The sequence below is a fragment of the Theropithecus gelada genome, chromosome 1, assembly GCF_003255815.1.
Source record: "Theropithecus gelada isolate Dixy chromosome 1, Tgel_1.0, whole genome shotgun sequence".
Taxonomy (NCBI): domain Eukaryota; kingdom Metazoa; phylum Chordata; class Mammalia; order Primates; family Cercopithecidae; genus Theropithecus; species Theropithecus gelada.
In genome coordinates, this window is record NC_037668.1 from 51,412,499 (window position 1) to 51,424,725 (window position 12,227).

The 12,227-nt window shown below is 44.6% G+C and overlaps 2 protein-coding genes across 10 annotated transcripts in view; one reads left to right on the top strand and one right to left on the bottom strand.

The window, feature by feature from the left end:
* Window positions 1-6,064, bottom strand: part of CNR2 (cannabinoid receptor 2) — an 86,288-nt gene extending 80,224 nt beyond the window's left edge. Inside the window, exon 1 of the mRNA XM_025360334.1 lies at window positions 5,927-6,064. The gene's annotated coding sequence lies outside the window, so the exon portion shown is untranslated. The remainder of the gene's footprint in view (window positions 1-5,926) is intronic.
* PNRC2 (proline rich nuclear receptor coactivator 2) lies at window positions 5,886-10,441 on the top strand. Of its 9 annotated transcripts, none has more exons than XM_025360902.1 (3): window positions 5,886-6,483; window positions 7,919-8,124; window positions 8,423-10,441. In XM_025360902.1, exon 3 carries the CDS (start codon window positions 8,441-8,443, stop codon window positions 8,855-8,857), a length of 417 nt encoding a protein of 138 aa, XP_025216687.1. In that variant the 5' UTR covers window positions 5,886-6,483; window positions 7,919-8,124; window positions 8,423-8,440; the 3' UTR covers window positions 8,858-10,441. The 9 variants fall into 9 exon arrangements, with proteins under 9 accessions (XP_025216687.1, XP_025216628.1, XP_025216240.1 ...); XM_025360843.1 differs by having other exon boundaries at window positions 6,114-6,261; XM_025360455.1 differs by lacking the exon at window positions 5,886-6,483 and adding an exon at window positions 6,798-7,004.
* Window positions 10,442-12,227: the final 1,786 nt, after the last annotated feature.

A 12,227-nucleotide genomic window follows, 5' to 3' on the forward strand; every position in this document is an offset into this window, starting at 1 on the left:
TAATCCCAGCACTTTGGGAGGCCGAGACGGGCGGATCACAAGGTCAGGAGATCGAGACCATCCTGGCTAACACGGCGAAACCCCGTCTCTACTAAAAACACAAAAAATTAGCCGGGCGAGGTGGCGGCGCCTGTGGTCCCAGCTACTCGGGAGGCTGAGGCAGGAGAATGGCGGGAACCCGGGAGGCGGAGCTTGCAGTGAGCTGAGATCTGGCCACTGCACTCCAGCCTGGGAGACAGAGCGAGACTCCATCTCAAAAAAAAAAAAAAATAAAAAAAAATATATATATATATATATATATATATATATATAAAAATTAGGCCTGGCAGGGTGGCTCACACCTGTAATCCCAGTACTTTGGGAGCCTGAGGCAGGCGGATCACTTGAGGTCAGGAGTTCAAGACCAGTCTGGCCAACATGGTGAAACCCTGTCTCTACCAAAAACCTAAAAAGTTAGCCAGGCGTGGTGGCATGTGCCTGTAATCCCATCTGCTTGGGAGGCTGAGGCAGGAGAATCGCTTACGTCTGAGAGGTGGATGAGCCGAGATTGCGCCACTGCACTCCAGCCTCAGCAACAGCACGAGACTCCTTCTCAAAAAAAAAAAAAATTAGCAGGGTAATGGCAGGCATCTGTAATCCCAGCTACTCGGGAGGCTGAGGCAGGAGAATTGCTTGAACCCAGGAGGCAGAGGTTGCAGTGAGCCGGGATCACGCCACTGCACTCCAGCTTGGGTGACAGAGCAAGACTCCATCTCAAAAAAAAAAAGACAAACAAACACACAAGAAAACATAGTAGGTGAATCCAGAGAATGTTGTCAAGCAAACACTGTGTGGGAGCTTCAGTGGTTTCATGTTTCCTTTGATTCTCTTTAGAGCCTCCCATTATTTCTGAGCTGGGGATGGCGTATCTGTCTCTTCCTCATGCCACAAGTGTGAATAGTTGGGGGACAGGCATTGTTATGGTCTTACATATAAGTAGATGGCTCTGATATACCATTATTTTGGGGGGAGTGAGCACGGGGTGTTTCAGATTTCCTCTTCCTATCAACGCAGGTAGCAGTCTCAGCCTGTTTCATTCGTTCCTCTCAAGATTGCTGCCCCTCTCCCCGTTCAGCCAGCTTCTGGCCTGGGGACTGAGGCCAAGACCCTTGAACGGGCCAAGAATTAGACGACTGGGATCAACAAACTAGCAAGGAACCCCATGGCCGAGCCTGGGAGTCCACCTGTGAATCACTTTTAAAAGCTAATCTAGGCCGGGCGCGGTGGCTCAAGCCTGTAATCCCAGCACTTCGGGAGGCCGAGACGGGCGGATCACGAGGTCAAGAGATCGAGACCATCCTGGCTAACACGGTGAAACCCCGTCTCTACTGAAATATACAAAAAACTAGGCGGGCGAGGTGGCAGGCGCCTGTAGTCCCAGCTACTCGGGAGGCTGAGACAGGAGAATGGTGTGAACCCGGGAGGCGGAGCTTGCAGTGAGCTGAGATCCGCCACTGCACTCCAGCCTGGGCGACAGCGCGAGACTCCGTCTCAAAAAAAAAAAAATAAATAAATAAAAAAATAAATAAATAAAAGCTAATCTAAACAACTCTGGGTGTTCAGGAGCTAGTTTGTGATTTCTTGGGGTTATTTGGTGTTATCACCAACTTTGAGAATTACATAGGACAAGGGGGTCTCCTTCATAAATATGTCTCCACACCAGGGGATTGCCCTTAGCAAAACTGAAAGCAGCGATTCTCAACTAGAGTGAGACATTGGAATCAGCTGGATTGGAATAGCCGCATCCCCGTGCTCAAAGATTCTGATTCTGGGTTGGGGTCTGGGCATCAGAATCCTTTAAGGGTCTTGAAGGCTGGACCCCTGGATCAGCGTTGACAGGAGGAGTGGGAGTTCAGCATTGACTTCCTGTGCCCTGTTTAGTAATTAGACTGAAATGGCTGCAATGGTTAAGAACAGATTTGACACTTCTCAGGAACGTCTGAGCAAGCAGGGAGGCAGCAGATGCTTCCCCAGGAAGTGAATTCATGGTATGGGGAGGGGTGTGTGTTTTGCAATCAGTTTGGCAACCAGATGAGAACTCTGAGGCACATCGAAACAGTGGGCAGGTGTTCCATTTCACTCTTCTGGCAGGTTCTAAGAATTTGCTTGCTTCTTCAAACCGAATTAAGCCCTGAGCTGACAGACCTGCAAACATTCCAAGTTGACCATCTGATTTCATATATGAGCATGAAGGAGAAAGAGAACCAAACCAGCTTTTGTTTTGAAATGGACTCGCTAGGGCGGGGGTGGAGTTGGGGGGATAATATTAAAGTACCTAACATTTTTAGCATGTTCTGTGTATTTATTTTTGAGACAGGGTCTTGCTCTGTTGCCCAGGCTGGAGTATAGTGGTGTGATCATGGCTCACTGCAGTCTCAACATCCTGGGCTCAAAGAATGCTCCCACTTTAGCCTCCCAAGTAGCTGGGACCACAGGGGCACACCATCTCCCACTCCCAGCTAATTTCTGTATTTTTTGTAGAGATGGGGTTTTACTATGTTGCCCAGGCTGATCCTGAACTCCTGGGCTCAAGTGATCCTCCCGCCTCTGCCTCCCAAAGTGCTGGGATTACAGGAGTATTCTAAATCTACATCATAAAAGTGCTTTTACATTCATTATTTCATTGGCTCCTACCATGAGCCCTACAAGACAGGGAGGATTGCCATTCTACAGATGAAGAAACTAAGAATCAGCCTGAAGGCCAGTCGATTCTACTATGACTTATTCCAAAGCCATGGCAAACCTGGGTGATTTCTCCAACCACTCTGGCACTGGTGCAATTGTATGCCTCAGCCTACAACTTGTCTCTCCCCCAAAGCTGGGCTTTCAGAAACACTTTTTTTTCTTTTTTTCTTTTTGAGACGGAGTTCTGCACTTGTTGCCCAAGCTGGAGCGCAATGGCGCAATCTCGGCTCACTGCAACCTCTGCCTCCCGGGGTCAAGCAATTCTCCTGCCTCAGCCTCCGGAGTAGCTGGGATTATAGGCACGCGCCACCATGCCCAGCTAATTTTTTGTATTTTTAGTAGAAACGGGGTTTCACCATGTTAGCCAGGCTGGTTTCCAACTCCTGACCTTAGGTGATCCGCCCGCCTCAGCCTCCCAAAGTGTTGGGATTACAGGCGTGAGCCACTGCGCCTGGCCCAGAAACACTTGCTTTTTGCTCCACCTGTACTTACAGATTAGGTAGATAATGTTTTCCTAATGATTTCGTTGATTTTGGTTGCCACTGATATGTTGCTCAAAACAGATCCTCCAGTGAAAAAATTTCAGTAAGTTATGAGAGTCTCCCTCATTTTCTACTTTATTCGCAGGGTCCAGTCACAATGTTTGTTACCTGCACCTCCTGAGTGAGGTTAGCAGGCTGATTTTGGCATTGCCTGTCCTTGACTCTCAGGGGAAGAAGGAAAGGAATAAATCTCCCAGACACCAGTTTCCCTCTCTGATAAACTGTAAAGGAAACAGCTTTTGGGTTCCTTTAGGGCCAGGATGGAGCCTCCTTCACTGTTGTATCCCCAGGGCCTGGCATAGTGCCTGGCACAAAGTAGGCACCAGATAAATCTTTGCTAAATACTTTCTATTAAACATCCATGTATTTATTATGCATTTGGCTTCCAGTCTAGGTGAGCTATATCCTGAGAGCTGTTTGTTGGCATCAACATTTTCCTATTTGAACTGAGAACTCTAATAGGATTGTGCTGGTGGAGCTGAGTTTAAAGCCCACATGGGTCTGGCAGAAGCTGTGTCAGATGTCCCAAAAAGGGTATTATTTTAACTTCTCCTCTCTAGTTCTGAGCTGTTGAGGGCACTTGGTAAATACTAATGAATGATGAGGCTGGAGCTAGCCTGAGACTGTGCTGGGAGTCTGGGATGCGGTAAAAGCTTTAACAATGCTTTCCCCGAGGGCATCTCGACTCTGACCTTCTGGCAAAGAAACTGGTTCTGCCAGATGGTAGGATGGAGACTTTTTGCTGCCTGAACAGCCCCGGCAGCCCAGTCAACAGTCAGTCAGTGTCTGCTCTGGGCAAAACACCTTTTAGGTGCTGGGGAGCACAGATGCTACGGGAAAACTGCAGCCTGGGCTCTTGAATTCCAGTGCCTGGCTTTCAACACAAAACTGTCTGAGCCTCAGATTTTTCATCTGTACAGTGGGGATGAAAACAACTCCTACCCCACAACATTATTGTGAGGATTAAATGAAACAAGAAAAAAAATTTAGCACAGGGTTGGGGGCAGAGTAAGAATACACTGTGTGTGTTTATACATTTCCAATGTTATGTGTATGTTTATGCAGATAAAATTCAGAGTGGCTGAAGAGATGAATTCTTTTTTATTGGTTTTTTTTTTTTTGAGAGTGTCTTACCCTCACCCGGGAGTGTAGTGGTATGATCGCAGCTCACTGCAGCCTGTACTTCCTGGGCTCAGGTGATTCTCCCACCTTAGTCTCTCAGGTAGCTGGGACTACAGGCATGTGCCACCATGCCCAGCTAATTGTATATTTGTAGAGATGGGGTTTCGCCATGTTGCCCAGGCTGGTCTCGAATTCCCAAGCTCAAGTGATCCTCCTGCCTTGGCCTCCCAAATTGCTGAGATTACAGGTGTGAGCCATGCCCTGCCATGAAAAGACTAATTCTAGATTGCAATGACTTTGAATGATTTTCTAAACGTTTAGAGTTTAGATTTTATTCTGTATTACAATCTGGAGCCACGGAATTTTTTGTTTTTTAAAGTGACACCATTAAAAATTCATTAAATACAGCTATTATCTGGCTAGATGTCTAAGCAAACTTCTTGAATGTTTGGAAAACAGATTACCCTTTCACTGAGACACCTGTTGGTTTACCACATACTTCTTATTTGACTATGATTAGCATCAGAAAGTCCCTATGCTCAAAAATACCTGTTTTATCAAATTAGATTAACAAACTGCATCTCTTAAGATGCAGTAACTTTTCTTTTCTTTTTCTTTTTTTTTTTTGAGACGGGGTCTTGCTCTGTCGCCTGGGCTGGAGTGCAGTGGCCGAATCTCAGCTCACTGCAAGCTCCGCCTCCCGGGTTTACGCCATTCTCCTGCCTCAGCCTCCTGAGTAGCTGGGACTACAGGCGCCTGCCACCTCGCCCGGCTAGTTTTTTGTATTTTTTTAGTAGAGACGGGGTTTCACCGTGTTAGCCAGGATGGTCTCGATCTCCTGACCTCGTGATCCGCCCGTCTCGGCCTCCCAAAGTGCTGGGATTACAGGCTTGAGCCACCGCGCCCGGCCGTAACTTTTCTTAAGATCCAATGGCTAGAATATAGGAATTTGGGTTGGATTGGGAAGTGGGGGATGACGGTGGCAAAAAATTGAAGATTAAAAAACGAAATACAGGCCAGGTGTGGTGGCTCACGCCTGTAATCCCAGCACTTTGAGTGGCTGAGGCGGGCGGATCACGTGAGGTAAGGAGTTCGAGACCAGCCTGGCCAACATGGTGAACTCCTGTCTCTACTAAAAATACAAAAATTAGCAGGGTGTGTTGGCGGGCGCCTGTAATCCCTGCTACTCAGGAGGCTGAGGCAGGAGAATCGCTTGAGCCCAGGAGGCGCAGGTTGCAGTGAGCCGAGATTGTGCCACTGCACTCCAGCCTGGGCGACAGAGCGAGACTCCGTTTCAAATATAAACGACAAATTACATGAGATTTATAAGAAGTTGGTAAATACAAATTATTTAATGTAAACTTACGTATGTATGTATCCATGTGTATACACGAACAAACTGGGAATGTAATGAGACTTGATTTTGTACCGTTTATCCCAGAATTATTCACGCTCACTGAAATTAGTGTTCTCTTTTAAAAGATTCACACTGGGTTGCTCACACACGTACTCCAAAGAAATTGCCATTTTCCCCTTACCTGCATCTGGCTGGCATAATCAACTGAACAATATTCTCTTTCTTTCCTTTTTTTCACTTACAAGTGGGGCAAAAAGGGGAAGGGAGCAGCCCTCATTCTCTCAGCAAACTTACTGTGCACTTACCACGCGCGAAGACGCTGTGGTCAGAGAAACAAAACCTAACCGGTTGTGGCCCTCGAGGGTGTGTGGGTGGGGAGAGCTGCTGCCACAGGAAACTGTAACACGGCGCGTTAAGGGCTCTAAGTGAACTTAAGGACCAATGGGGCCACCAAGCAGGAAGTGACTGACTTGCCCGCGTGTGTCTGAACCGCCTTCACACGGAGGCAACTTTTGAGTAACTGCGGGGCTGGAGGGTGGGGGGCACCGGAGGGAACCGCAGGGACGCGCCGACTTCGGATGCGGAGTTGTGAATGTGGGAGAGAGACGACCCAGAAGTCGAGGCCCGAGGCGGGCGGGGGCTGGGCCCTGGCAAGCGGCTCTCTGGAGTATCCTCCATCTGTCAATACAGGCTACGCGACTCAGTGGCCCTAATTCGAGAACCAAACGTCCCCCGCCGGTCAGTCTTTTCCCTCAGGGCAGTCCCAAGGGCAGCGAGCCCGCGCGCACGAAAGCCGAGCGGGAGGAAGAGCCGAGAGCTAGCGGCCGGGGCCTTGGCGCGCCAGGGGCGCGGGGAGGCCGCCGTGGTAAGGCCGTGAACACCGGCGGACCGGGCAGTTACTCCCGGCATGCTCCTCCTCCCCGGGCGGATTTCAAACCCTCGGCAGCCCCACCTCCCCGCCTTCGCCCCCGGCCTGCCCCAGCAACAGGCGGCGGCCCGCTTCTCATTGGCCAGGCCTGCGCTGTCGTGTTTTGATTGGCCGCGGAGCCGCCCGGCCCTGCTTCTGCGGTCGCCGCCGACTCCATTTTGTCGGTAGAGGCAGAAGGAGGAGGTTGGGTTGTAGAAGCTAGGGTGGCCGGCAGCTCGCTCATCGGTGTTCGTGGGCTTTGTCGGTCCGTGCCTCGTCTCTCCCTGGAAAGGGAGGGAGGCTTCGACGTCGAGAGGGAGCCACTGCCGCCGTAGTTCCGAGCTTGAAGTCGGTAAGTAGCGGCTGCGCAGCGGGCGCGGCCATGTTGGTGGCTGCGCTCCCCATTGTTGGGGGAAGGAGGCGAGCGGAGGCGAGATCCGGGCGGGCGCGGGCGGTCGCAGCGCCTCGACCCCTGCGGCTCCGGAGAGATGGGGCCACTGCGAAGCCAAGCCCGTGTGGCGTCGGAGGCGGCGAGTTTTCCGAGTTCGAGTTGTGAATGACTCACAGTCCGGAAATGGCAATTTATTTAGGGTGGTTTATCTGTTTGGAAGGCTCTCTTACCCCTTTGAAAGGAGGGGCTTAACTATTTGGTAACTTATTTTCTTGGAACATCAAATTAAAACCAAACCTTGAATGCTGAGCTGTTCCCTCTAGGGAGACATTTTTATAGATTTAAGATGGGCTTAGACTGTTAGGGCTTGTGAGAACTTATTTTAAGACGGGGAGGAGGCGAGGGTGTTCACAACCAAAGGAAACACTGCGTGATGTCTACATGTTCCAAGAGACTGAAAATGGATGTGTCGTGTGTGGAAAGATTGGAAAATTCTGGTGGGAGTTTAAAAACACGGTCTCTTGAAAATCCGCCTGAAGCCAATTTTTTGATATGACTCTTAACATTTAACACTTCGTTATATGATTTTATACGTGAGAGAATCTGAAGATCTTTCCCAGGAAAAAGATAAAAACAAAACTTACTGCGGGACTTCGAGACATTTCCAGAAATTCCCCAGGAGTGACTGGATCTCAAGGGTGAAGAGTTTTTAAATGATCGTGGTTATGTGGTCAAAGAAAGCCATCTTAAGATAAATTTTCTACCTTTTAGTTCAGGAAGTAGCCTTCTTTACAGTCAGCGATTTTTGTAGTAAATCTAAATGATCACTTTCTCAACGTGTTTTTGAAATAATGAAGTAATCTTTACTTTTCTAGCTAGGACTTCTCTCAAACTTGTGTGCTGAGGAGACTCAGATGTTGGCCTCAGCTCCTAGGCTGAACTCAGCAGATCGGCCCATGAAAACTTCTGTATTGAGACAAAGGAAAGGATCTGTCAGAAAGCAACACTTGTTATCTTGGGCTTGGCAGCAAGGAAGAGGACAGGTAGTGGAGATCCTGCAATCTGAAAAGCAGACTGAAAGGTAATCATCATAATGGGCAAACATTTTGTGATGGAGCCATCCTAAACCAATTGTTTTTATTTTAAAATAGATTATGCAGATTTGTGGGTAAGCTCATTTTTCTTAGAGACGGTATAATAATAAAGGTTGTGCATATATTGGAGTCTAAACAGCTTGCTTTTTGAATTTAAAGCAGCTGAATAGCCTATTACTGAGTCTTGTTCAAAATATCTGGAGTTATAAGTTGGAGCCATAGAAGCTTTTTACAGATTTGAACTTAATGGAATTTTACTCAATATTTGTTTCCATTCACTTGTAGGTGACAAAGAAGCTGAAGATGGGTGGTGGAGAGCGGTATAACATTCCAGCCCCTCAATCTAGAAATGTTAGTAAGAACCAACAACAGCTTAACAGACAGAAGACCAAGGATCAGAATTCCCAGATGAAGATTGTTCATAATAAAAAAGAAAGACATGGTTATAACTCATCAGCAGCTGCTTGGCAGGCTATGCAAAGTGGGGGGAAGAACAAAAATTTTCCAAATAATCAGAGTTGGAATTCTAGCTTATCAGGTCCCAGCTTACTTTTTAAATCTCAAGCTAATCAGAACTATGCTGGTGCCAAATTTAGTGAGCCACCATCACCAAGTGTTCTTCCCAAACCACCAAGCCACTGGGTCCCTGTTTCCTTTAATCCTTCAGATAAGGAAATAATGACATTTCAACTTAAAACCTTACTTAAAGTACAGGTATAAAGACAAATGTTAAAATTATGTTCACGGATAGTTGTCAATTGGTCTGAAACATTCGCTAAGGAATTAATCTATTTGTGTAGAACTGCTAATTAATGTAAAAAAAAAAAATAGACCATCTTGTGTTGTGTGCACTGTGATACAATGGTAGTATCAGTGCAACTTAAACTAATGGTATTTGATATTAAGTGTTCTCAACTGAGTAACTTTTAAGTGGAAACCAAGTTTAGATTTGGGGAGTGGTAAAGGAATCAGCTTTTTCTATTGTTAGGGGAAGATAGTAATTTATCATTCATGGAGTAGATTGTTGAAAGTTGGTGAATCAGATTATAAGCTTCAAGCTAACACAAGGATTCAGAATTAGGTAAATATCTGAAAGTTTAGTATATTAGAAACACCCAAACCAGTAATATGCTAACAACCTGATGCACTGCTGAAAGAAAATGTGAATTTTTTGTAATAATTGCATTTTAGTGAATTGTACAGTGGGTGGAAAGGGCATTTGGAGCTCATTAGAATGAGACATGGTACATCCCAATGGCCCTGTTTATTAAATATAGTGGATTAAATGTCAACAAATACACCAAAACCATTTTTTATAGAAACAGCATTTAATGGTCACTCAATAGCTTTCAAAATACATTTTTGTATTACAGCACTGCACAAGCTATTCTAATAGTGATCTGGCCTCATCATTCCTGCAAAGCTTGCTTTGGGGAGTTGGATAATGTGAAAATTTTAAGTACCTAGGGGAGAAAGAGCCATGTACATATCTGTAATAAACTTGTAGCATATGTAAAGTTTTATTGGCCTTTATCTTACAAAAATGGAATATTTTAGTATGAATTTGCTGAATGTAAGACCGTGGACTGTTTTTTATAGTATGGCCTAATTTTAAAGGTCCAAAATAATTTGTTTTTAAAGTTTGCCCTTGTGCTAAAGTGCCAGTGTATGTATGTTATACTTGATTGTAAACTACATTTCAAAGTAAATCCGAGTGTAGTAAGTTTTATAACTAAAAAGGTTTAAGCTGCTAAAACTATTTTTAAGAGATGTGAAATGCAGTATGGGACTATTTTTTTTTTCCTCCTCTAAGCCCAAAGATTAACTGGAGTCCCTCCAACCTTACAGATTTTTGGGTTTCACAATCTTATAAACTAGGATACAGGTAGTTTTGAGTATGGTGCCAATGATGTTTGGTTTTTGTTTGGTCAAGGGTAGGTGCAACCCAACGGACCATTTATGCAAAAGATGTAAACTCTTGCATAATACATTGATAACATGTTTTGCCAACCTTAAGAGTAAATGCTTAAACATAAGCGAAACCAGTAGAAGGTATGTGGGTCAGTTTAAAAATTTTGATTGTTAATGCCCTATTTTGTAATTTGGCACCTCTTTTGATGCCTAAGCAGGTTAGCAGATGCCTAAGCTGTATTTCTCCAAATAAATCAAGATGAAGTACTGCCCAAGTTAAATATTGATAGCCTAAACATAAGTTTATATGGTACTTAATGTACATGATATGAATTTGAAGCATAAAATTAAATAAAATTGTTTTTCCCCATTGGCTTGGTTTTATTTTAAAAATGGTTTTGATTGCTTAATATTCTTTTTAAAAATGTCACTAACTTGAAGCTCGTAACATACTCAGAATACTCAAGACTCTTGGACTTCTCTTAAATTTCTGATTATAAAAGAACAGTCAGAACTAAAATGTGACAGGACTGTTGGCTTGAGAAGGGGCAACTAGTTTGCTGACTGATACAGAAGATACTAGGATTTGACAGCTATGCAATTAAACAACTACTTGAGATTTCTCTCTCCCAGTAGTGCTAACAATTAAAAGGAAAAAAAAAAAAAAAGCCACACATGGAAAACGTCGCAAAGCTTTTCAAAGTTAATTCCATGATCTAGGTTCATAGAAAAAAAATTATGAATTTATCAAGTTGACAAGAACCCTTGTGTTTCAAAGTATGTTGACGAATCAAAGTACACGTAAGGGGACCCTCAGAAGAAAAGCATCACGACCACACCTTTCTGATACAGATTCCAAATGATAGAGCATCTTAAAACTAGTTTGAGAATCCTTAAAATTCTACAACTAGTCCCATGGCAAAGCTGTATTTTTTCACACAAACTAGGAAATGATTTGGAGTTAAGGCAGAACCAGCATTTTGTTTCCAGGGTAATTTCTGTAGACAATGCCAAGGATTAAAGAATTGAACTTCATGTATGGAACAAATCACAGCCTAGGTGTCTGTTAAGGTTTTAAGCTATATATTGAATACACTAGATTTTTGTGGATTAATCTAGTAATACACTAGATTTTTGGTTTGACTCAAACAAAATGGGTAAATGGAAGTGGGAGTGGAAGATTACCTATAAAAATTTTAGCAGCTTAAGGGTAACCTGAATAAAAGGTCAGTAACCGTATGACACTTCATACTTTAGGAAAGGTACTGATAAAAGTTTTGGTTAGCCTACAGAATGGTGATAGGAAGTTCCCAAATTGATGCAATCATGAGAACCAAAAATACCTGGTACAGAGAACTTACCATGTAAGGCTGCTGAAGTCAGCCATATTGTGAACCTTAAGTAAATGTTCTAATTTTTTTTTTTTTTTTTTGAGACGGAGTCTCGCTCTGTCACCCAGGCTGGAGTACAGTGGCCGGATCTCAGCTCACTGCAAGCTCCGTCTCCTAGGTTTATGCCATTCTCCTGCCTCAGCCTCCCGAGTAGCTGGGACTACAGGCGCCCGCCACCTCGCCCGGCTAGTTTTTTTGTATTTTTAGTAGAGACGGGGTTTCACCGTGTTAGCCAGGATGGTCTCGATCTCCTGACCTCGTGATCCGCCCGTCTGGGCCTCCCAAAGTGCTGGGATTACAGGCTTGAGCCACCGCGCCCGGCCTAATGCTCTAATTTCAATTTGTCTTCTTTTTGATGGCAGTTACACTATGATGGAATCAGGTCCAAAACCTATCCTTAAGCTTAAAATATATACTGATAAACTATCCTCTTCCCTAGAACAACTACAATACAGGAAAAAATCTGAAAGGTTTTGTGTAAGTTTTAGTTTCTAGTATTTTGGTTGCATTCTCGTAGGCAATTTGTAAAGCAAGAGGAACAGAGTGCATCTCTAAAACCTCTTATACAAATTAGGAAAACGTGTACCCAGGTGGTTACAAATCTAAGGTAGAGCAAAGTCTTAAAAAAACCCAAGATTTATTTTTGGCTCCTAGACCAGTTTATTTCACTTTCCAGCATTCAAAGAAATGTGATCTGCAAAAAACTAGATACAAAGGCCTTTTACTTCTTTACAAACTATGGTTAGTTCTCAATGAATTTACATGCCTCACTTTTTATTCCAAGAAAA

Excerpts from the sequence above, each read along its gene's own strand:
- PNRC2 (XM_025360902.1), top strand. The coding sequence starts at position 8,441 with ATGGGTGGTGGAGAGCGGTATAACATTCCAGCCCCTCAATCTAGAAAT.